At 46.9% G+C, this 22,483-nt stretch overlaps 1 protein-coding gene across 1 annotated transcript in view; it reads right to left on the bottom strand.

Annotated features, from left to right (window-relative positions):
• GLIS1 (GLIS family zinc finger 1) overlaps positions 1–17,132 on the bottom strand; it is a 227,446-nt gene extending 210,314 nt beyond the window's left edge. The window contains exons 1-2 of the mRNA XM_036867614.1: positions 17,096–17,132; positions 15,788–16,076 (exon numbers count right to left, since the gene is read on the bottom strand). Coding sequence (XP_036723509.1) covers positions 15,788–16,034 — 247 coding nt within the window. The 5' untranslated portion in view covers positions 16,035–16,076; positions 17,096–17,132. The remainder of the gene's footprint in view (positions 1–15,787; positions 16,077–17,095) is intronic.
• Between the last annotated feature and the right edge of the window lie 5,351 nt (positions 17,133–22,483).

The raw sequence follows: 22,483 nt of genomic DNA on the forward strand, positions 1-22,483 counted from the left end.
AGACTCATAAAAATATTAGCAACAAATATGAACAAAATATTAACATTCCTAACTCACTGAACACTTTAAAATATGTAAAGTTTTACATTTTATACGTAAAATGTTCAGACCCCAACACAGACACCAACTTGCAAAAGAGGAGCTATGAACTGTGAATCAATACACAGTATATATTCCACTACACTAACGATCAAATAAACGTAAGGTGAAACAATAACCAGTTGTCACTTCCACCTTCCAATTAGGAAATTACTTTGGAAACACTGGTGAAGATTCAGGGAAGTAAGTTCTTTAAGATACTGCTTGCAGTTGTGAAAATTCGTGCAACCTTCTAAAGAGCTATTTGGTAATATGTGTGTCAAATGCCACTAGCCTTTGGCCCAGTAATTTTCAATTCTGGTAATCTAGCCTAAGAAAACAATCATAGATGCAAATGATGATTACTGCAGAAAGATAGTCACTGCAGCATTATCTATACTAAGGGAAAAGATGAAAAACTCTAAGCATCATGCACACGCAAGTAATATATATACATATTTGTTTGTACTCACATCAACTATCTGAGAGGCTAAATAAAAATGGGGGAAGGAAGAGGGGGTGTTACTAGTTGCCTCCAGCAAGAGGAACTGGGGGTTGGGGGGAGAAAAGGAAGGCTCTTCCTAAGAACCCTTTTTTGGGTCTTCTGAATTTTGAACCATTTTAAATGTATCACCTATTCAAAATAATTTAACAAATGTAGTAAAATGCAATACATTTTTGAATGTTCACAAAAAAATTTAACAGCATGGAAAAGATTTATTATGTTAGAATGTTAAGTTTAAGTACACAAGGCTTTATATTCAGAATGATACCAATGATAATGAAAACTATTAATATACAGATAAGCACAGAAAAAAGACTGAAAAGAAATATACTAAAATGTAAATGGTAATCACTTCTGGGGGTGAGATTATTTCCATCTTTAAATGTTTTTATAGTTTCCAAATTTTCTACAATAAGTATATACTACTGATATAAGTGGGAAAAATAACGATTATTAAATTATCTTTAAAGGGTCAGCCACTTCCCAGAGAAGGATTAGGAGTAAGATCAAGTAATTTGTTGGAGGGCAGGAACCCATTCCTATCTAAGTGGCTATGCGGGATGCCGTCAGGAGACCCTGTGAGTGATTCCAGCTTCAGAGATGTACTTGCATGAACCATTTGCCCTCTCTGTACTGCTTCCTGGGGAATCAGCAGAACACACCCACTAGGGCCCAGCCATTCAAATGCTACCTTTCCAGGAAGGCTGCTCTGATCTCTGTCTTGTCAGTGGTAGCCGGTGAGCTCTCTGAGAGCAGGCAGACCCTAAGATTCACGTCTGCATCCCCAGCAGGAGCCCAGTAACCAGCACGCTGGCCCCACCTCCAAGCTGGTATGTCCATCTGCCTGCCCTCTAGACTGGATGCTCCCCAAAGCAGAGGCTGCGCTTGGGTTATACCTACTTCTCTAGAGCCTAACAGAGAGTCTAGTATATGATAGGGCTCCAGGAAATGTTTGCCGAACAAATGAATAAATTAAAGAAAGATACTCTAGACTAGCACCGTCCAACTGAACTTTCTCTGGTGATGGAAATGTTCTATATTTGCTGCCCAATATGGTAGCCACTAGCCACATGGGTCTACTGAGCACTAAAATGTGGCTAGTAGACTCAGGGACTGAATTTTTGATTTTATTTAATTGTAATTAATTTAAATGTAAATCGCCATAAGTTCTTCCATAAGAACACTTACATCACAGGATAATTATAAGATGATCCATTAAAAAAAAAAGAGATGATCCAATGTCTTGCCGTAGTCAAAAGATGATCACGGCAGGATACTGAAAATGAGGAGGAGGAGGGGGAAGAGAAGGAAGGTCCCCAACAGCCCCCAAGCCCCCATCTACCTGGCCAATATCACACAATGGGAATTTACTTGTCTCCATGACTCCTTAGCAAGTAGCTCTGCTGTATTCTGAGTACCCAACAGCCAGAGCCATTGAGAGAATGAAAGACTGGGATGAGTGAGAAGAAGGGAGGGGTGTGAGGCTGAGACAGGAGAGACTCTAAACATGTTGCAAAAGGAAAACTCTGGCCTTTTTTTATTGCCACAGGTAAGGAGAAAGGATATTCCCTCCAAGAGGAAGGCTTACGCAAGCAGGAAGTGGCAACAGGTGCAGGAAAAGGGCTGGCAAAGGTGTCCCCACCCCCGGGACTGGGTAACCTGTGCGGCTCCACAACCAGTGTCCTGCAGAGAGCTGCTCTACACACCCCTGTTCCCGCCCGCCCTCAGAGGCCCCGCAGTCAGCCCTTTCCCTGCCGACATCACTGATTCTCACGCTGGCCTCACAAGGGGAGCTAGCTAGTAAATATTTCCATTTTATAAGCTGGCAAACCAAGGCTCCGTGAGACTGGCTGAGGTCATGGGTCTCAGACTGTCTGGAGCTCAGGAGTCTGCTTAGGACAGCAAGCCAGGTGATGAGGTGGTGAAGCTGCACAGGTGAGGACTGGGGACCCGGCCGGGCTAGGAGGGAACCTGCACACACTTGCCCACTGTCCCCCAGCCCTCCTGACTGACAGCCCCATGCAGGCACGGGCTCTATCTGTTAGCCCACCACAGTGTCCCAGGGCCCAACCCAATACCTGGGACATAGCAGCCATTCAAAACACTGATGAACGAACCAAGCAACAACCAAACCCGGATGCAGCCCTTCCATTTTCAAGATACTTCCCCACACTTCATCCCATATGCTCCTGACAATTGGCCAGGCAGAGATCACTATCTGAGGCTCAGACATAGAGAGCCACTCTGGGTTCCTGTCCTGAAAATCTGCTTGGGGAACTCCCCAGGAAGCCACACCTGGACTGCAGAGGGACAGATTAATTCTGCTGGGATCCTGCATTCATCCTCTTCTCTGGTCCACACTCCTTCTGCAAGTCAGAGATGCAGTCATTACAGACCCTGCTCCATGGAGCTCACAGTCTCGTCAGGGAGGAAGCATCTATAATACCCAACTGTTCAACGGGAGAAAAGTGACAAAGGGCAGTGGAAGATGAAGGAGGGCAACGGTAATTCTGGCTGGAGGAGGCAGTTTCTCGACCGTGACGAATGGGGAAGATTGGACCCAAGGCAGCAGAGTTCAGAGGGCCTGGGGAAAGGCCCAGAGTAGTGGCAAGGTGTGAGAAAGGGCGGGGTCTTAGAGTCAGGCCTGCAGCTACCACCTACCAGCTCTAGAACCTTGGGCAAGTCATTTGGTCTCTCTGGGCCTCAGTATTTCTCATCTGTAAAATGGGGGTGATGATACTCACCTCACGAGGAGTGAATGGCTTCAGGGGATATCTGCTCACAGCAGGGCCCAACAAATGGAAGCCTCCACAGTGCTGCAGAGATCCGCAAGCACAGGGATGTGGGAGCAGAACAGGAACGGCATCATGAGTTTGGGAGGCAGAAGCAAGGTAATTCACCTGGATATTAGAGTCCGAAGGCAACTCCCAACCCAATAAACCAGGAACAGGGGGAGGGAGGTCTGTACCTCCTGACCCACCCCAGAAACAGCCCCCTCCTGCCAGACACCAGAGCCACCACAGGTTGAGTGAATGTCTTGGACTGACCCCAGGGCCAGGACCTGTCAGACAGTTGTGCTGAGGTAGCCCATGCCCACCTGGGCAAGGGACATAGACAGCTCCTAACCTTCCCCTAACCCTAAGTGAAGCCAAGGGGCTTCAGATCTGTGTCCTCCAGTGCTGGGGTTAGGACCTCAGTCTCTGAAACCCCAAAGTCCTTATTCTTCTAATTTCTCCAAAAAAAAAAGAAAGAAAGAAAGAACAAAACAAAACAAAACACCAGAGTAAGGGGATGGGACACCGCAGTGTAGAGGAGAAACAGCATCAGACCAAGTCAGGCTTGGGGACCTAGGCCCAGCTCTGCCACTCAGTAAGAGCAGTAACAGCAGCTTACCTGTGTTACATACCTACTATGTGCCAGCCCCTGAGCTAGGTGCTCTACAGACGCCTCACCTTAAGCCCCTCATCAACTCTATGAGATAGGCATTATCTCCATTCTACAAATGAGAAAGATTGGGACTCAGAGTCCAATGAACTTGCCCAAGCAAGTTCCAACAAATGGTATAATCAGGATCTGAACTCAGTTCTGACTCCAAAAGCCATGTGGCCACCTTTGCACAGTAACATGACCTCTCTGAACCTTAGTTTTCCCACCTGTTCATGGGGGATTGAATGAATAATAGTGATTTGGGCAGAGCTCTACAGTTCACAAAGCTCAAACCACAACAGTACCCAGAGAGCGGCCAGGAGGCCAACACAATCCCCCCGGGGTCTGTCTAAGCCTGTCCTGAAGTGGGGATCCAGGGTGTATACATCAATCTCCACCCCAGCAGGGTGACCAAGAGCTGGCTCCTCGCTCTCATTTCCAAGGTTCTTCTTCATCGTAGAGAAATCTGGGTCAGATGTGTTGCAACCACCAATACCTGCTCTTTAAACCATAAGATGAGACACACTTTAAAGCACCTGGGACTTTGCCTAGAAGGGGGGCAGGTGTGTGGCAAAGTGTGCCTACGATCCAGGCCAGTCACTCAGGACAGCCGTCAGGCCCCTAGCTCCTCCACCTGGCCCATGGCCTGGCAGCCACCAAGAAAGATCTGTGATCACTGAAGCCAACTCTTCCCAGAAAGGAGAGGAAAGGGAGGCCCAGACAGGTGAGAAGACTTGCCCAATGTCACCTAGAAAAGTAAGACAGACCTCGCTGTGAAGTGCCCCAAGACGGTGTGGGAAGGAGAATAGGGCTGTGTCTGTACTTGAGAACTCCTTGTGCATTCACTGGAGTCTCACATGTGCTGAGACCTTACCATGTGATTAACCTTGTAGGAAAAACAAAGACATAAAACTCAGCTTCTCCTTTCTAGGCTACAAGCTCCTTGAGGGCTACAAGCTCCTTGAGGGCAGAGACTCGGTTGGAGTCCATTCCCAACCTTCCTTGACACCCACCTTGAGCCAGGCCCTGTGCTGGGCACTGGGATGCAGGAATAATGAGACTCTGCCCCTGTCCTCAAGGACACATAAGTAAATGGAAAATCGCCACAGAGTATGACCTGTGCTACCGCAGAAGGAAGGATAAAGGTGCGGGTGCCAGAGCTCTAGCATAACCAGGCCAAGGGAGAAAGGGAAGGCTTCCAGGAAGAGGTGGCACCTGAGCTGGGTCTTAAAGAATAAGTAGGAGTCAGACTGGTGAAAAGGAAGGGAAGAAAGGCCCTTCTAAGAGATTCTGTTTACCAAACATTTACATGGTAGCAATAACAATAACAATAATAACCTCAACATTAATTGAGCATCTTACCATGTGCCAATCTCTGTATTTAAGCACTTATACATGTATTAACTCGTTTCATCCTCGTAACAGTCTTTTGAGACTGTTACTATTATTATCCCCATTTTACAGGTAAGAATATTGAGGCCCAAAGAGCTTAATAACTTGCCCAAGATCCCGAAGTTTGTACCTGGAACCAGAGTTCAAACATAGTGGTTTGGTCCCACACCTACAGCCCCAACCAGCACACTATTTGCTTCTCAGATATGTACTTTGCCAGACCTGGTACTGGACGTAAGGTTACAAAGATGAATATTTGAATATGAACTATTTTATGTTCCAAAAATGATTTAAAGAGGCACAAAAATGAATAAAAAGAAGCTCAAAGTGTGTAAGGACAGAAGGACAAGAGAAAATTCCAGGTCTGAAGCTGCACAAGGAAAAGTCCGATGCTGGGACTTCCCTGGTAGCTCAGTGGTTAAGAATCCTCCTGTCAATGCAGGGGACACGGGTTCGAGCCCTGGTCCGGGAAGATCCCACATGCCGTGCAGCAACTAGGCCCGTGCTCCACAACAAGAGAAGCCACCGCAATAAGAAGCCTGCACACCGCGACGAAGAGTAGCCCCCACTCACCGCAACTAAAGAAAGCCCGGGGCTTCCCTGGTGGCGCAGTGGTTGAGAATCTGCCTGCCAATGCAGGGGACACGGGTTCGAGCCCTGGTCTGGGAAGATCCCACATGCCACGGAGCAACTGGGCCCGTGAGCCACAATTACTGAGCCTGCGCGTCTGGAGCCTGTGCTCCGCAACAAGAGAGGCTGCGATGGTGAAAGGCCCGCGCACCGCGATGAAGAGTGGTCCCCACTTGCCGCAACTAGAGAAAGCCCTCGCACAGAAACGAAGACTCAACACAGTCATAAATAAATAAATAAAAAAGAACGTGAATTTCTTTAAAAAAAAAAAAAAAGAAAGCCCGCGCACAGCAACGAAGACCCAACGCAGCCAAAGATAAAAGTAAGTAAATAAATTTATAAGAAAAAGAAAAATCCGATGCTGCTGGAGGACAAGCAAAGCAGACATTAGGAAGAGGTGGAACTGGATTGGCGGGAAGGCCTTGAACACCAGACCAAGGGGCTCAGATTTCTTCCATCAGTCAACTGGTTGCGAATCTACATGCCAAGTTGTAATTTCAGGGGAGAGTTTGAAGGCAAAGACTGTCTATAGAACAAATCGATGTCTCTACAGATATGTGAGTGGTTGATAAAATACAAATCTATTTAAAAGAGCCCTTGGGGCTTCCCTGGTGGCGCAGTGGTTAAGAATCCGCCTGCCAATGCAGGCAACACGGGTTCGAGCCGTGGTCCGGGAAGATCCCACGTGCTGCAGAGCAACTGAGCCCGTGAGCCACAACTACTGAGCCTGAGCTCTAGAGCCCGTGGGCCACAACTACTGAGCCCGCGTGCCACAACTACTGAAGCCCGCGCGCCTAGAGCCCGTGCTCCGCAACAAGAGAAGCCACCGCAATGAGAAGCCCGCGCACCGCAACGAAGAGTAGCCCCCGCTCACCGCAGCTAGAGAATAGCCTGCGCGCAGCAATGAAGACCCAATGCAGCCAAAAATAAATAAAGAAAAATTTAAAAAAAAAAAAAAAAAAAAAGAGCCCTTAAAACTAGTAACCTCCAGGTATTTTCTCCATCAACAGATACTAAAAATATAACAGCTATCTGGACAGGGGATCGATTTTTGTCCTTGTATTTAGAAAACTTGGATACCCCTGCTGTCAGGGATGGGAAGTAACAAAAAGGTTTTAAGCAAGGAATTCTTTGGATTGAAGGTCTGGGATTTTTGCCCTCCACCTACCCCTATACCTCCACCTCTCCAGGCTGGAAATCAACCATCTGAAGTCCCAAAGATGAGCCGAGCCCGGCAAAAAGCTCCGATGCAGAGATATTCTCACAAAGAGAGCTACGTAAGTACAAATGACTGTTTGATCAATCATTTGGCCTCAGCGTGGGATTTGGTTAGAATTAAAGCCATCTGGTTGGGGGGGGGCGGGTGGCTGGGGGAGGAGACAAGCAGGCGGGAAAATGACCCACCCCCTCCCCCAAAAAGCATTGTTAAAATATAACGGGGAAAAACAGTAAAGTCTCTGCTGTTATTTCAGCCTAAGCCACTTAATACTTCAGCACATAAAGCAACTTATTTTATGACCTTTTCCCTTTAAAAAGTAAATCAGAAGACGCTGCCTTGAATTCAGATATCTCTGAAACACACTACTCATCCCTCCCAGTGAAATATCCTGTTTCATAAACCTTCTTCGAGATACTTGAAACTGCAGATCACTAAATGCCTAGCTTTAGGCATCTGACATTCCAGAGAATTAATATTTAAACTTATTATAGGAAAAAAGAATTGAGTTTGGTTGAAGCATGAAATATTTAATAGTGTCTCCAAATTAGAAACCCGATTTTGTTTCGCACTGGAAATGCCAACGTTATTACCTGGGCTTTGCACTCAAATAAGATAAAATGCACAGGCGGTCTTGAGATTAAACACACAATTACGGCTGTTTTCTCCAGAGAGAAGGGGAGCGAGACAGGTTTGCAGAGTGGAAGCGATTGAGTTTCATTTTTACGATACACTTAAAATTATATTATCATTCTCTGCCTTGGGGGTTGGACTTGAGAGGGCTGAAGCTACTTAACCACTGAAAACTGTGTCAAGATCGGTGAATCCACAGAGGCCTGTTCGTGGGCTCATGAAACCGTCTACATCTCAGAATGGGCCCGCTGCTGGGCGAAACCCGGGAATTTTCTCTACTCACTAGGACAAAAGTATTAAGTGGTTTGGGATAAAAATTAAGCTTCAATTGACACAGTGGATCCTGGCAGCCTCTGCCGGCACGTGTAATTTATTTACAGGGTTGGAAAGTCGGCAAAATACATCATCAACTCTTATACAAACTTCTATTAGGTATTAAATACCCAAGCCTCAGAGAAGTAATTCATATAGTCCACCAACGTTCCAAAATAAACCCAATCTCCAGGCCCTCCGGAGAGCTTAAAACAGCAAATGGGATCTGTATTTTTAAAGCTGGGTTTATAACACGCCCTGGTTTCTTGCTAAAGCCTTATTTGCCATCAAACCTGTTATTTAAAAACAAAAGCAACAACATCTAAAAGAGTAATCTGGCTGCTAGAAAAGACACAAATAGGAAGAGACTGGGCCACAATGCAAGCAGGCCATCCCTGATACCCCTTCATACTCTCCCTTTCAGACCCAGGGTCAACATCCAAAGGCAAAGAAGCTTTGGGCAATAAAGACTCCTGCAATTTCCACTTCAGAAGAAGTATGATCCCTTGAGAATGTCCACACTCACATACATTCTCATGAATGCACACACCCCCATGCAAGACCACAGACACAACCCAGCCGTGGGACCTCTTCCTTCCATAGAGGGTCATTTGACTCATTCATCATTTGACACAAAAGACCCATTTCCCACAAACTCTCAAGTTCACTGTGATCCCTGGCCTGTTCTCCCCACAAGCCTTTCTTCATCCCACCAAGCGTTTAATAAGAAATAATTATTTAATAGATCTCAAGCCATCATGCCCAGTGAAGCATGCATTCTACACACGACGTGTGGTGCGATCATGAGGAATTCTCTTCAAACAGATGTCTTCAGAACCGGTGGAAGGGCGACTGCAGCCAGGGCTCGGGCAACGAAGCTCCCCAAACTGCATGACAGGCTCAAAGAGGGACCTGAAGCTGCAGTAACCGGCGGGATGCGTGTATGCGCTGCTTCTGAGAAGGGGCTGCTTCTAGAGGCCCTCCGGTCTCGGACTCCTTGCCTGAGGACCCCATGTCACAACCAGGAACCACTGTCCTTCCGCCACTTCTGCAGCAGAGCGGTGGGCAGAGCCCAATGGAGGCAGAGCCCCCCCTAAAATCACACCTCGGCCTGTTAGCTGAGACTCAGAAGTCTGCTCCGGGGACTGGTCATCCGGACCGGCCTGTGGCCTTCTGCTGCCTTCCCCCAGGGTTCGGGGCACACTCTGCAGCCACAGCGACTCCTTGCCACTACTTGGGTTTTAAGGGCTGTCTGTGAGAGCTCTGTACTTTAGGGGGAAAGCACAGGCTTTGCAGTCAGACAGAGCTGGGTTCAAATTCCAGCCTCTACTACCTGCTACCTATACAGTGAGTTACTGTGAATTAAATCGTAGGCTCATTATTTGGACAAATCAATTAACCTTTCCAAGCCTCATTTCCCCCATCTGTAAATTTAGAATAATGCCTCCTTTCCTCATAGGGTTGTTGGGCTTTATTAAGTGCAATGACAGCTATAAACTGCTCGGCCTGGCAATGAATAGGTGCTCAATAAAGATTAGTTGACCTCCCTCCCTCTTCCGGTTCCTTCTGTGCTCTACTTCAGGAGTCAAGAGTTCCAAGGAGAGATCAAATCTAGAACCTGACCTCTTTCCATACCCTAGATCCTTCCCAACTGCCCCAGCGAAGTTCATCTGGAATCCCGGAGCAACAGAGTAGGAAGAGACTATGGGTCATCCTATGGAATTGCTTCCCATTTTACAGATGGGGAAACCGAGACTCAAAGCCAAGGGCATGGCCCACATGCATTGAGGCTGTACAATGGCGCGTGTGTTTGCTCCAGACAGGCCCAACCATAACCACCAAAAAAATTCAGGCCATGCAGGAAATGCATTATTCAGTGAGCGGACTGAAGGGCTCCTCTCAGTGCATCTGACTCAAATGCTGACTTTAAAAACACAGCTCGTAATGCTAACACAATCCGCCTCAATCCACCGGAAACCTTCTGAAGGAATAACCCTTTGGAGTTTAGGGAAAGACGGGGAAAAGAAGAAAACAGATGCTTCAAGTGACTTTAAACTAAAAGACACTGGGTTAGGGTTGTATTTTCTCCACCCCACCCCACCCCAGGTCTCTGTTTTCTTTCAGTTTCTTATAAATAAGGCTTTAGGAGACCAAAGCAGCCACAAAACTTTTCCCCCCTCTTTTCTGCTTCCCTTAACTCAGTAACTCAGCTATCAGTCCCGGACTTTGCTTCTAACGCCAAAGCATTTTTTTTTTCATTGTAAACTATTAATTCAGGCAGCGGCTGTTGATAAACAAGAAGTCCGTTTTTAAACTGCTAGAATCATTAGCACAGGGAAGGCGAGCAGCACAAATATTTCAGGAGGTTGCTCTTTTTTCCTGGCCCTGGTATCGCAGCTGGGCTTTCTGCATGTTGCAGCTGAATTTTTCAAAGCCCAGGGTAGAGTTTGTTTCATTTCTTCTCCCCCTTGAACTGAATGTCTTTGTTTCTTTAAACACAAAAATAGACTACCCCCTACCAGAAGAAACAACTGCAAGTCTCCAGGTCTAAACTAATTGCAACTAAAATCTGTATTAGGAAAAAAAAATTAGCAAACCACACCCTGTAATTTAACTTTGAATGTAATCACAGATACAAGGTGAGGTTGTTGAAATACTACCATATCAGCTTCAAAACAAGGAATTGCTTTTCTAAGAAAATTGAGAGAAAGAAGGGAGATTATCCTCTCTATGCAAAAGTCACAGTTAGCGACAGTCACTGGTCAATTTACAAATAAAGTTGGTATTTATTTGTTTGTTGTTTGTTTGTTTTTTTTCCCTATTCCTATCCAAAAAAGGGTTGAAAACCCCATTCCAAACTTTAGTTTCTCCCCTTTTCTAGGATGCTGGCCAAACTCCACAAAATAAAACCAAAGAAAATGATGATAATTATGCAACATTCAGAACAAAGAACATAAGAATATATTTTTTTAAATGATTCATTGTGCACTTATGCCTGTAATGGGATTTTAACACACTGTAAAAATAAGTGTGCTGGCTCACTTCACTTCTCATGCAACTGTAACGCAGGGAGATGAAGAACTCAAAGATGGGGTGAGGTTTTTGGTTTTTTTTTTCAGAAGGAGGAGAAGTGTGAAGGAAAACCACGGCGTATAACCACGGCGTATAAGGAAACGTGTATTTTCATCACAGATGGAGCAACACAGCCTATGGATATGATTCCGCAGCCAAGACAGTCCTGAGACCTCAGCCCAGCTGAGCACTTCAGGTAAACGACTCAGAAACAACTAAGCCTAAATTAAGTTACGATCTCATGTGCTGGTCCCCTTTCCATTTTGCACGCCAAGTCTTAGCAGCTTCTAAAGAGCTTAGGAGGCAGGAAGGGAAGAGGAATTCTAGCCACACAAGATTCTTAGGGAATCTTTGGGAATTATATTTCCGCTACATGTCTATAAAAGATTTGTCGGGTACATAATTCTTATGACTGTAGACGCAACATGTTCCTATCTTATTTGTGTACCCACACACATACATGTTTCTCTTTGTCTCACTGAGCCTGACATTTGGCCAGCAGGTTTTTCTCCCCCTTATTTGAAACCTCAAGCACTGAAAAAATTTGGATCTGATTATTTCCGGATCACAGGACCAGCACTTTAAAATGGATGAAATGCAAGCAAATTGCCCACTAGAGCCGGAGGGGGTAAATGCTTTCAAAATAACTCATACCTTTCTATTATGGATGTGCTGGCCCCTCAAAAGCCTCCCCAGAACATCACAGTGGCTTCTGATTCAGATGAAGAAACTCTACCAGGTAATGCCAACCAAAACTGTCATGTCTTACTTTCCACCACCAGCCCCTAATGCCCCTAATGCAATCTACAACTGCTTTCCTTTTTTGTTTTCATTTTTAAAGAAAAATATATATACTAACTTTTTTTTAAGTTACAAGATTAACTACTTTTTGGAATTTCCAGCCACATTATGATGGCCTTTTACTAATGGCAGAGTCCACATTTGTCATGATAGTCAGCCTCCTTTTTATTGCTAGGACGTGTCTAGTCTCAGAGCACAATGAAAACGGCCCAGTGAGTCGCTGAGAATTAAATAGTGAGCTCATTATCTGGTTTGGTCTGAGAGCAGCAATTCTGGTCAAACGGAATCTTCTGGTAAACTACGAAGTTATCTAATGATGGCATAGATACTAGTTACCAACTTCCAAAGATTCGAGACAGAAGAAATACCAAAAGCAAAAATATTTTAAATTCTCTGGGAACATTCGGGAGGCCGTCATGAACACCCAGCTCTCGGCCCCCAACACACACACATAGAAGGTACAAGTTGTGGAACCAGAATCAAACTTTGGAACAGGAAGCCTTAGAAACTGCCACTTACTGTCTGTAGCCTTGAGCACATCCTTGAACCTTAATGTCTTCATCTATAAAATGGGAATCACAGTAATAAGAAGCCAGCGCTTCTACATCTGTCCCCTCGGAACAGCCCACAAGGTAGGCAGAGCTCAGCTGGCATGAGGGCAGATGAGGGAACGTGTGGGGGACACATGCTGAAAACTGTAAAGCACTGTGCACAGGGAGCGAGCATCATCGGGCCATCGCCACAAAGCTGACCGCCTCCATAAAGTCCAGATGTTTACTTTCTTTCCTTGTCAGGACTTCCAAAAGCAGAGTGTCGGGTATTTAATAATAAGAAAGAAAAAACGTAGCATCTGGTAATTTGGCCTTTTCAGCTGTTTGGAATCTGGATAAACAGGACTCTGTCATAAACAGATCGTGATTCTTATTGTAAATGATGACAATGTTAGTCCATGACGACGCACCATCCCCAGTGCCTCCTAACTCCAGATCTGGAAACGCAGAGGACCCCAACATTTACGGATAAGCTGCTGGATTCAAGAGCTCACTCCCTTCCTCGGCTTAGGGTCTGTCCGAAACGGAAGGCAGATCATTTGAAACCTGATTCCAAACCAAGCAATACTGTCTTCTCTCCGGTCACCAGGCAGCAGTGGCCACAAAAGACCTGCAGCTTGGCTCCTCTCAGCTTCCTCTGGCTAGGGCACCAGAGTTAAAGTCGTTAAAGTCAACATTTAAAAAATCAAACCTCTCTCCCTCCTCACCCTACCCTCTTTATCTCAAGTATCGCTGACCATAACACGGTGCCCTACATGAATTAATAAAAGTGACCTCTTTTTCCTTCTTAGTTTATAAAGTATTCTTACAACAACTGTTTCATTTTCCCTTGGGAGGAAGCATTATTACCTCTCGTGCAAATGGAAAACCAGAAGTTGAGAACGTTAGACACATTACAAGAGTAATCTCCAAAATAATCAGGCACTGAGGCGGCCCTTTCACACTCTATCACTAATGCTCTCTTCAGTCTATCCAAGTAAGTCTCACGGTAGATTTACAAATGAGGAAACTAAGACTCAGAGAGGGGAAATAACTTCCCCCGGTCCCACAGATCCTGGATGGCAGAGTCTTACAATTTCCAGCACGGTCAATAAATATTTTTCAGTTGGTATTCTTACCTGTCTGTTTCCAATAAGCCTGAGACTTGGAGCTAGACACCAAATATTCAAAGGGTTGCGATGTCTAGGGAATATTTGGGTGGGAATGGTGGCAGTAAGAGGCTTCCTTTACGGCATTTTCAAGAGGGCTGCCCAGCTCTGGTTTTGTGTCAGGCCACTGCCTGGCTTGACTATGGGGAAAAATTCGCATAGAGGGACAGAGGCCAGGTCGGAAACCTCTTCAAGCCCAGGTCCATAAGCAATGGGCTGGCCAGAAACCCCGCACCCAGTAGGCCTCAGTTTCCTCATCTTTTAAATGGGTGGGACAAATCCTACCCCACCAGCCTTGCTGGGGGCTATGAAGAAAACAGAAGCATCTTAAAAAAGTTTAATCAGTACAACCATCTTAAGGTACAAAGAAAGAGGGGCTTCCTCGCATTCTTTTATCCTCCTCTGCCCCTTTCAAATATAATCCTGATTGAAAGATCTCATGTTTTAGACATTGGGGGGGTGTGGATAAAAATAATTGGGATTTGGGGGAATGGAAGTCAGAAGGTGTACACAATGCATCCAGACAAAAGGTCTCTAACTATGGCTTGGAACAAAGGCTATGTTTGGGAGAGCTTAGGTCTGCAGAGAACTCGATCTTCAATTGACAGCTATTTTTTTAAACACAAAATGTTGCAGGAGGGTATCTATTTAAGGGAGGGTTGTGTAAGGAGGGGGCAAGCGAGGGAGCTCAGGGCAGCAAATATTACTCATGTCTTGCTGCACAGCCCTCTCTCTCCCTAGCAAAAGAGAACCTCGTGTGTATTCCAGTAATAATACGCTAAAGGCGTTTTTTCCTATATCTACCCTTTAAAAAATGACCTCTGTCTCTTGGAGAAGAGACTGACATTTAAAACAACGAGACAAGAAATAGTGCTCTCCTACAAAGTCAGGTGTTTTCATTAAAAAGAAAAAAAGTGTTTATATTTATTTCATTTTACCAGTCTTTGCATTGGGGAGTTGGGGGTTTTTTTTGTTTTTTTTTTTTAACCTAAAAGGAGCTCTCATCTCTAAAAGCAAGCCACCCTACCTTTTCTAAGTTGCTGGGGCTCATTGATGCTAAAGTAGTGATGCTTACAGAGCCATAAAACACACTTTTTGTCTTTCCTTAAGAATCAGCTGGAAATAGAACCAAGAGGTCCCAAACACTGAAATAATGAAACCCCAAAGCTTTGGTTTCTCCCAGGGAAAAAAAGGTGGGGGCAGGGGGGAGGACACGGTGCCTCAACAATTTCCCCAATTTCTGGTTAATTATCTGTCAGCATGAAACTTATAAATAATGGCTCAATAATAATTAACTGTGATGAGAAGAACATGTTCATGAGAATCCAGCCTCATCGCTGACTTTGACCCATTAATTATACTGGAGCCTGCACCTTATACCCACCAGCCTCACTGGGTAGAGGAAGGGTATGGCAAACTAACTTTTGACCCAAAACTATGCTTCTGAAGCATCAAATACAGAACAGCCATTGTTAAAGTCGGGGCTTGACTCAGGCTAGATTATAGATTCATAAAATTTTCCATCAGGAATCCAGAAATCATCTGGTATAATTAATTCCTTACTTGACAGATGGGGAAACTGAGGTCCCAACAGGCGAGGGGTCTTGCTGAAGGCTTCTGGTTTTTGTTATTGAGGGAGACTGGAATACTTCAAAGGATGCCTTTAGCAGCCTCAGAGATAGACATACTCGAGTTGCTACTCATCCTAATTTATAATAAGATTTTGACAAGTTTCACACAACTTTTATCAGAAACATACAGAAGCAAAATTATGTAATCTGAGCTGTCTATACACCCATCTCCCCCAATATAGGCTACTGAGTTTAAATTAGATGCTTCCTAAACAATCATCGTTTCAGAATGACAAGGGAGTCCCAAACAACTTGAGAGAAACTGATGAACTCCGGAGAAGGTTCTACCAAGTTTTCTCCGGAGGATTCCTACAAAGGCCTGCGGTGGAAACGTCAGAGAGCCCAAATCTCTCCACACCCACGGCCAGGCACGTCGGCGGGGCCAGACTTACCCTTCCCGGCGGCAGAGGCCTTGGACGGACCATAGTCTCGGGGGCTCCGGGGCTCGAGGAGGTCGTGGGCGCGCGGTGGCGCGGGCAGCAAGTCACGCGGACCCCCATCCCCGCAGCCCCCGCTGCTCACCGTGACCCTGAAGGCCATGTGCGGGCCGAGGCCAGCGGGCCCCCGGCCGGGATCCGGAGCGCCGGGGGCCTCCTTCGGCCTCTTGTCTGAGTGCGCCTCGGCCACCTCGCAGTGCATGGCGCCGGGGCGGGGCGCACCGCTGGAGGTCGCGCCGGGCTCCTGCGGAGGGGAGAAAGCACAGGCGCGTTAGAATGAGCGGAGCGGTCCCCTTCTCGTCCGGAGGCCGAGGTTTGGGCAGGTCACCATCCCTCCGTTTATTCCTCCTTTTTGAAATGGGTTCGCGCCACCACACTCACCCTAACGTGACACTCACCCTAACCTACCTGATCCGCGTAAAAGCCCCTTCCAGGGCGCAGGAGCGGCTGGCCGTCCTTCCCTGGCTTGTGGAGGGCCCGGCCACCCAATACGCCCCCACCAAGCCCTCTTTGGACGAATGGGGAAACTGAGGCCTGGAAAAGGGACAGCGCCTGTGCGCGTCACCCAGTGAGATACAGAGCGGGCGGCAACCAGAGATTCCCGGAGCAGGGCTCTGGAGAAGCCGCGGAGACTGCTCGGGGTGGGTCACCCGCTGCACTCCTCGCCTCGTGGGCGCTCTGGGAGCCGGCTGCGCGCAGGGACCACGGACTGAGCACCCACGGGCCGGGGGACAGACCCTCTGAGATCCCACCACCACCACCCAAGCTGCGAAAATGGGAGTCGGAGGATGGGCGCTCACTCCCGCGACGCGAACCCATCACACGCACCGAGACACGCACACTCCCACGCGCAGCTGAGAAAACGAACCTATCGCGCGTGCAAACCTGCACAAAGTCGGTAGCCCATGCACGCCCGCTCCCACACACACCAAACACCCCGCAAATGCACACTCGGGGACACGACGTGCCATACACACTACCCTCATTCACCCGCTCAGACTCTCAGCAACACTAGCAGCCGCACAGTCTCACACTCCCCGCGCGCGCGCGCTGCGTGCCCCTCCACAGAGCCTTGGGCCTTCCATCGTCCCTCCTGGAAAAGGGCCCCGGGCCCCCAAACTCTCCTTTCCCCTCGCGCTCCCCGCGCCATCCCAAAGCTCCCCAATTCCACCTTCCCTGGGACGCCAGCCTCGGATGTCTGGCCGGACGCCCGCCCGCTTCCCGGGCCGCGGGCCGCGCCCCCTCTCACATCGCCCCGCTCACCTCGCGGCGGCCGCAGCAGCTTGCTCCCGGGGCGCGAGGCTAGGCGCGCCTCCACTGGCGCCGCAGCCCCAGCAGCAGCAGAGTCCTGCGGGGCGGCACCCCGGGGCGGGGGCGGGGCCGCGGCCTGCCTGACAGCCTCTCCAGCCACTGGCTCGCTGCGGCAGCCCCGCCAAGGCCAATCGCGGCGCGAGGGCGGAGCCTCCGTCCTCGGGCCCGGGCCAGCCGGGCACAAGGCTGGGCGGAGGGTTTGACAGGCGGCGGCCGGCGGCGCCCGGTGCTGCGCGGCCCCCCTCCTCCGGCTGCCGATGAGGGCAGGCCCGCGGGGCGGCGCCGCGGGCTGCAGGGCCTGGGCTCTGTCGTCGGGGCTGGGCTGGCCAGGGCGGCGGAACGCCTTGGGTATCAGGAAAGCCGGGCTCAACCTGGCTCTTCTCCGCGTTTCCCAGCGGCTGAGACAAGACCCTTCTTGCCCTGTCCAGCATCAGTTTTCTCCTGGTCAAATGGGAACGGCCAACCCTGCTACCGCGGAGACAATGGATGTGAAAGTGCTTTCAAAGTTTTCCTGCAGAATCCAACCCCTCACTCCAGAGCTCCCACAGCGGGTCAGCAGCGAGGTTGGGACCGAACCCACGGCTCTCAGACCACTTGTCTTAAGTTTTTGTTTCTGTGGTGTTTTTCACCAAAAAGGAACCAGACTAGAGGGTCTCATTCCGAAGTTAAACAAAAATAGATACCCGGATCCCAACTAGAAAACAGCCCAAGTGAATCTGTGAATCTGTCTGGGAGCAGGGTCCCAGCACCTCGAATTTTAGCGAGCCCCCAGGAGGTGCTTACAGCCCTGGGGGTTGAGACCCACTCCTCTAAGTTCCTCCAGGACCTGCAACCTGGTTCCCCTGCATTCTGGCTCCCCTCACAGACAGCAGTGTCCCAGCAAGTCCTGCCCAATGTGTACAAAGAACACTGGACCAAGAACAAGACCTCAGGGTGACTGGAAGCGGTAGCTCAGTTCCCTTTTCTGAGCCTCAGTTTCCTCCTGTGTAAAATGGGGTTATTCACCCAGGCCAGGTCTATTTGCCAAGACTACTGGAGTTTCCACCCAAGTCCTTGAGACGGTCTCTGCATTTCATGTAGGCCTGCCCTGCTCCGCACTGTTTACTTGTGATCTGGGCCCACTCCAAAGACCCTGCCTGGCTCCGCACTCTTTGAAGAGAGGGGTCTGGTCTCTTTGGCCTTGGTCTCAAATTGAAAAATGTATATGGAGCCCCTCCCTACTACTCAGCAGGTCAGGCCTCACAACATAGGAGTCCACACGGAGTAAGAGACCTCAAGCAGCATCCCCGGATTCTTGGAAAACCAGGATTTCAGAATCACAGAATCCTAAAATCTGATTTCCTATCATTGGTTAAATATAGCATCTTACAATTAGAGAGCAATAAAGGTAGGAAGGACCTTGGAGATTTCGTTAGACCCACCCCCACGTTCAGAGGAGAGAGGATGTGACCCGCCCACAACAATATGGTGGGGTGAGGCAGAGCTGGCACTGGAATCCAGGCTTCCTGACTCCTAGTCCAGCACTCTTCCTCTCTACCAGCCATGATGCCTCTAATAGGTACAGGATGTCAGCCAATCCCACCCATTGCACACAGGCCAAGGGCCATGGGCTACATAAGACAGCACAAAGGTCTTGCCTCTACCCGAGGATCTGGAGTTGGGGATTACTGCTACTTATATGGCAGGAGGGGAAGGGATGGAAGGAGTAAGAGTAGCTCACGAACGCCTCCAACGCACCACCAGGTGCTCCTCCCCCACCCCCTCACTCTTCTGAAGCTCTAGGGCTGGTTCTGGCACCAATAAGCCTTGCGGCTTTAGGTAAATCAGGACCTCATTCTGCACCTAAGTTCCCCCCTCAAAAAGCAAGAGGACTGGGAGATCACTGACCTTTCCAGTTCTGCTCTTTGGTGAGGCCAGGAACCAAGTCCTCTGCCTTCCCTCCCCACCACACGTACACACACATACCCACACACACAGCACTGCACACTTAGTCAGAACTCAGGAAACATTTGCTGAAGAAGTCACTTAACGAACTGGAACTGCAAGCAAAGATTCTCCAAATTTCCAAGTTGCAGCAACAGCTCATTTAGTTATTCTCTGCTGAGCACCTACCCTGATGCAAGTCCCATGCCTGAGCTAGGGACGTGGAGATCCTGCCTTTCCCTCAGTGAATTCACAGCTCCACCCTACCAGGACGGATGGGTTTGTGAAGCCTGGTAAAGCAATGAGAAGGTTAATCTACTCAATAGAACAGACCTCTTAAACGTGGTATGTGGCAGGACCTCTTTGCAGATATACAGAATCCAGTGGGTATATACATTTTTTTTTTCCTAGAAGGAAACACAAGAAGTGTTAACAGTGGTTAAGGGAATGGAGGACTGGGGGGAAGCCTGTACTTTTCATTTTACATTTCTCTGAACTGTTTGTATTTTCTAACAATATATATTTTCCTCTCTCCCTTTCAACAAGGGTTATTTAAGAGTAGTAGGATTACAGACTGTAATTTTTTTCTTTATACTTTTAGTATGAAAATAAAATTCATTAATATTTTAATTGTCAAGAACAAAACAAAACAAAACAAATAAAATCCACTTCTCCCTTTAGCAAGCCAGGCAATAATGTGTGCTTTTTTACACTAACCAATGTGCCTGCTCAACACAGTCTGTCTTGTTTTGGGGTTTTTTTGGTTTTTATTTTTGCCCTCTGGTCCCACATATGGTCTGTCTACTAGGTAACTCCATCTGTATCCATCTACCAAAGCAAACATCATTATTTCTTCTCTGACTTTGTTCCTCCTCCTCTCCCATACTCCCGTATCTGGTCTGCCATGAATACACCTAACAGTCCTCCTCCTCTCCATCCTCACTCCTCACTGCTACATCTCTTCCCAACTCTTCTTCCTGCCTCCAGCTTCATCTTCTTCCCAATCATTCATTTTCCATACTGGTCTCCCTATAAATCTCTAAAATATAGATCTGACCATGTCACTTCCCTGTTTAAGCCTCATTAACAACTTCCAATGGCCATCTAAATAAAGTCAAACCATTTTCTCACTGCACCTCTTAGCTCTATCCTATGTTCCAAGTACCTTAGAATATTTTTCATCTCCTAGAACCTGGAACATATATTCATGCCTTCATAGCTTTGTATATGATGTTTCCTATGCTAACACTTTCCCTTTGGTTCACTCCTTCCTAAGAATCATTTAATACCCAGCTCAAGCATCACTTTTTCCCAGAAGACTTCCCTGAATCCTCTGGCTAGAATTATTTTCTTCCTGCATATTCTCACAGCAATCTCTGCTTCATTCTATCTCAGAACTTGTTACACTGCTTTATAATGACCTATCTGTCTCTCCCTCTAGACTGAGAGCTCTCTGAGAGCAGGAGGACCTTTTGCCTTTGTAACTCCAGAGCCTAGAAATGATTCAGGCACAAAGTCAGCACTAAGTAAGTGTTTATTGAATGTCGATTGAATTATTAAAGAATGACCACTACTTCCTTTGCTTGCCTGAATTTCTGGCTAAGTGCTTCTTCATCCTATTGTGACCTCCCCCCTCACCACCTTTATAAGCATATACTCAGAAAAAATAGACGTTTCTATGTCTAGGGTCTCCTGTGTCCTGGAGACATGAGGAAGGAGAAGGAATAGAGGTGATAGATGTTACACTGCTTATCCTCCCTCTATTTCTTGCAGCAAGGGAAGAATTAACATTCACTGGGGAAACTACTATGTGTCGGGTACTATGGCTAATAGTCTCCATATGTAATCTCATTTAATTCTGACAACTCTGAGAAAAAGAGGATATCTTTCCTATCTTATAGATGAAAAAAATAAAAGCTCAAAATTGATTTGCCAAAGTTCTCACGGTCAAAAGTGTCTGCCTCCCATACATCTATGGCCAACTGATCTTTGATACGAGTGCCAAGATCGGTCATTGAGGAAAGAATAATCTTTTCAACAAATGGTGCTAGGACAACTGGATATCCACATGCAAAAGAATGAAGTTGGATCCCTATCTCAAACCATATACAAAAAGTGACTCAAAATGGATCAACATCCTAAATATAAGAGCTAAAACCATAAAACACTTAGAAGAAAACATAGGGGTAATCTATGTGACCTTGGATTTGGCAATGGATTCTTAGATGTGACACCAAAAACACAAGCACAAAAGAAAAAAATAGATAAATTGACTTCATCAAAATTAAAAACCTTTGTGTATCAAAGAACATTATGAAGACAGTGAAAAAACAACTTAGAGAATGGGAGAAAAATATTTGCAAATCATGCAACTGATAAGAGTCTAGTATCCAGAATATATAAAGAACTCTTACAACTCAACAACAAAAACAACCCAATCAAAAAAATGAGCAAAAGACATAGAGAATGGACTTGAGGACACGGGGAGGGGGGAAGGGTAAGCTGGGATGAAGTGAGAGAGTAGCACTGACATATATACACTACCAAATGTAAAATAGGTAGCTAGTGGGAAGCAGCTGCACAGCACAGGGATGTCAGCTCGGTGCTTTGTGACCACCTAAAGGGGTGGGATAGGGAGGGTGGGAGGGAGGCGCAAGAGAGAGGGGATATGGGGATATATGTATACATATAGCTGATTCACTTTGTCATACAGCAGAAACTAACACAACATTGTAAAGCAATTATACTCCAATAAAGATGTTAAAAAAAAAAATGGGCAAAGGACTTGAATAGACAGCTCTCCAAAGAAGATACACAAATGGCCAACAAGTATGTACATGAAAAGATGCTCAACATTATTAGTAATTAGGGAAATGCGAATCAAAACCACAATGAGCTATCACTTCACACCTATTAGGATGGCTATAATTTTAAAAATTAAAAATCAAAAGAACAGAGACTTCCCTGGTGGCGCAGTGGTTAAGAATCCACCTGCCAATGCAGGGGACACGGGTTCGAGCCCTGGTCGGGGAAGATCCCACATGCCGCAGGGCAACTAAGCCCATGTGCCACAACTACTGAGCCTACACTCTAGAGCCCAGGAACCACAACTACTGAGCCTGCGTGCCACAACTACTGAAGCCTATGCTCCTAGAGACCGTGCTCCACAACAAGAGAAGCCACTGCAATGAGAAGCCCCTGCACCACAACAAAGAGTAGCCCCCGCTTGCCGCAACTAGAGAAAGTCCACGCGCAGCAACAAAGACCCACCACAACCATAAATAAATAAATAAATAAATAAATAAATAAATTTATTTATTTTAAAAAAATCGAAAGAACAGAAAATAACAAATATTGGCAAGGATGTGGAGAAAGTTGAGCCCTCATACATTGCTGGTGGGAATGTAAAATCGTTTA

This window comes from Balaenoptera musculus, chromosome 1, assembly GCF_009873245.2.
Source record: "Balaenoptera musculus isolate JJ_BM4_2016_0621 chromosome 1, mBalMus1.pri.v3, whole genome shotgun sequence".
NCBI classification, from domain to species: Eukaryota; Metazoa; Chordata; class Mammalia; order Artiodactyla; family Balaenopteridae; genus Balaenoptera; species Balaenoptera musculus.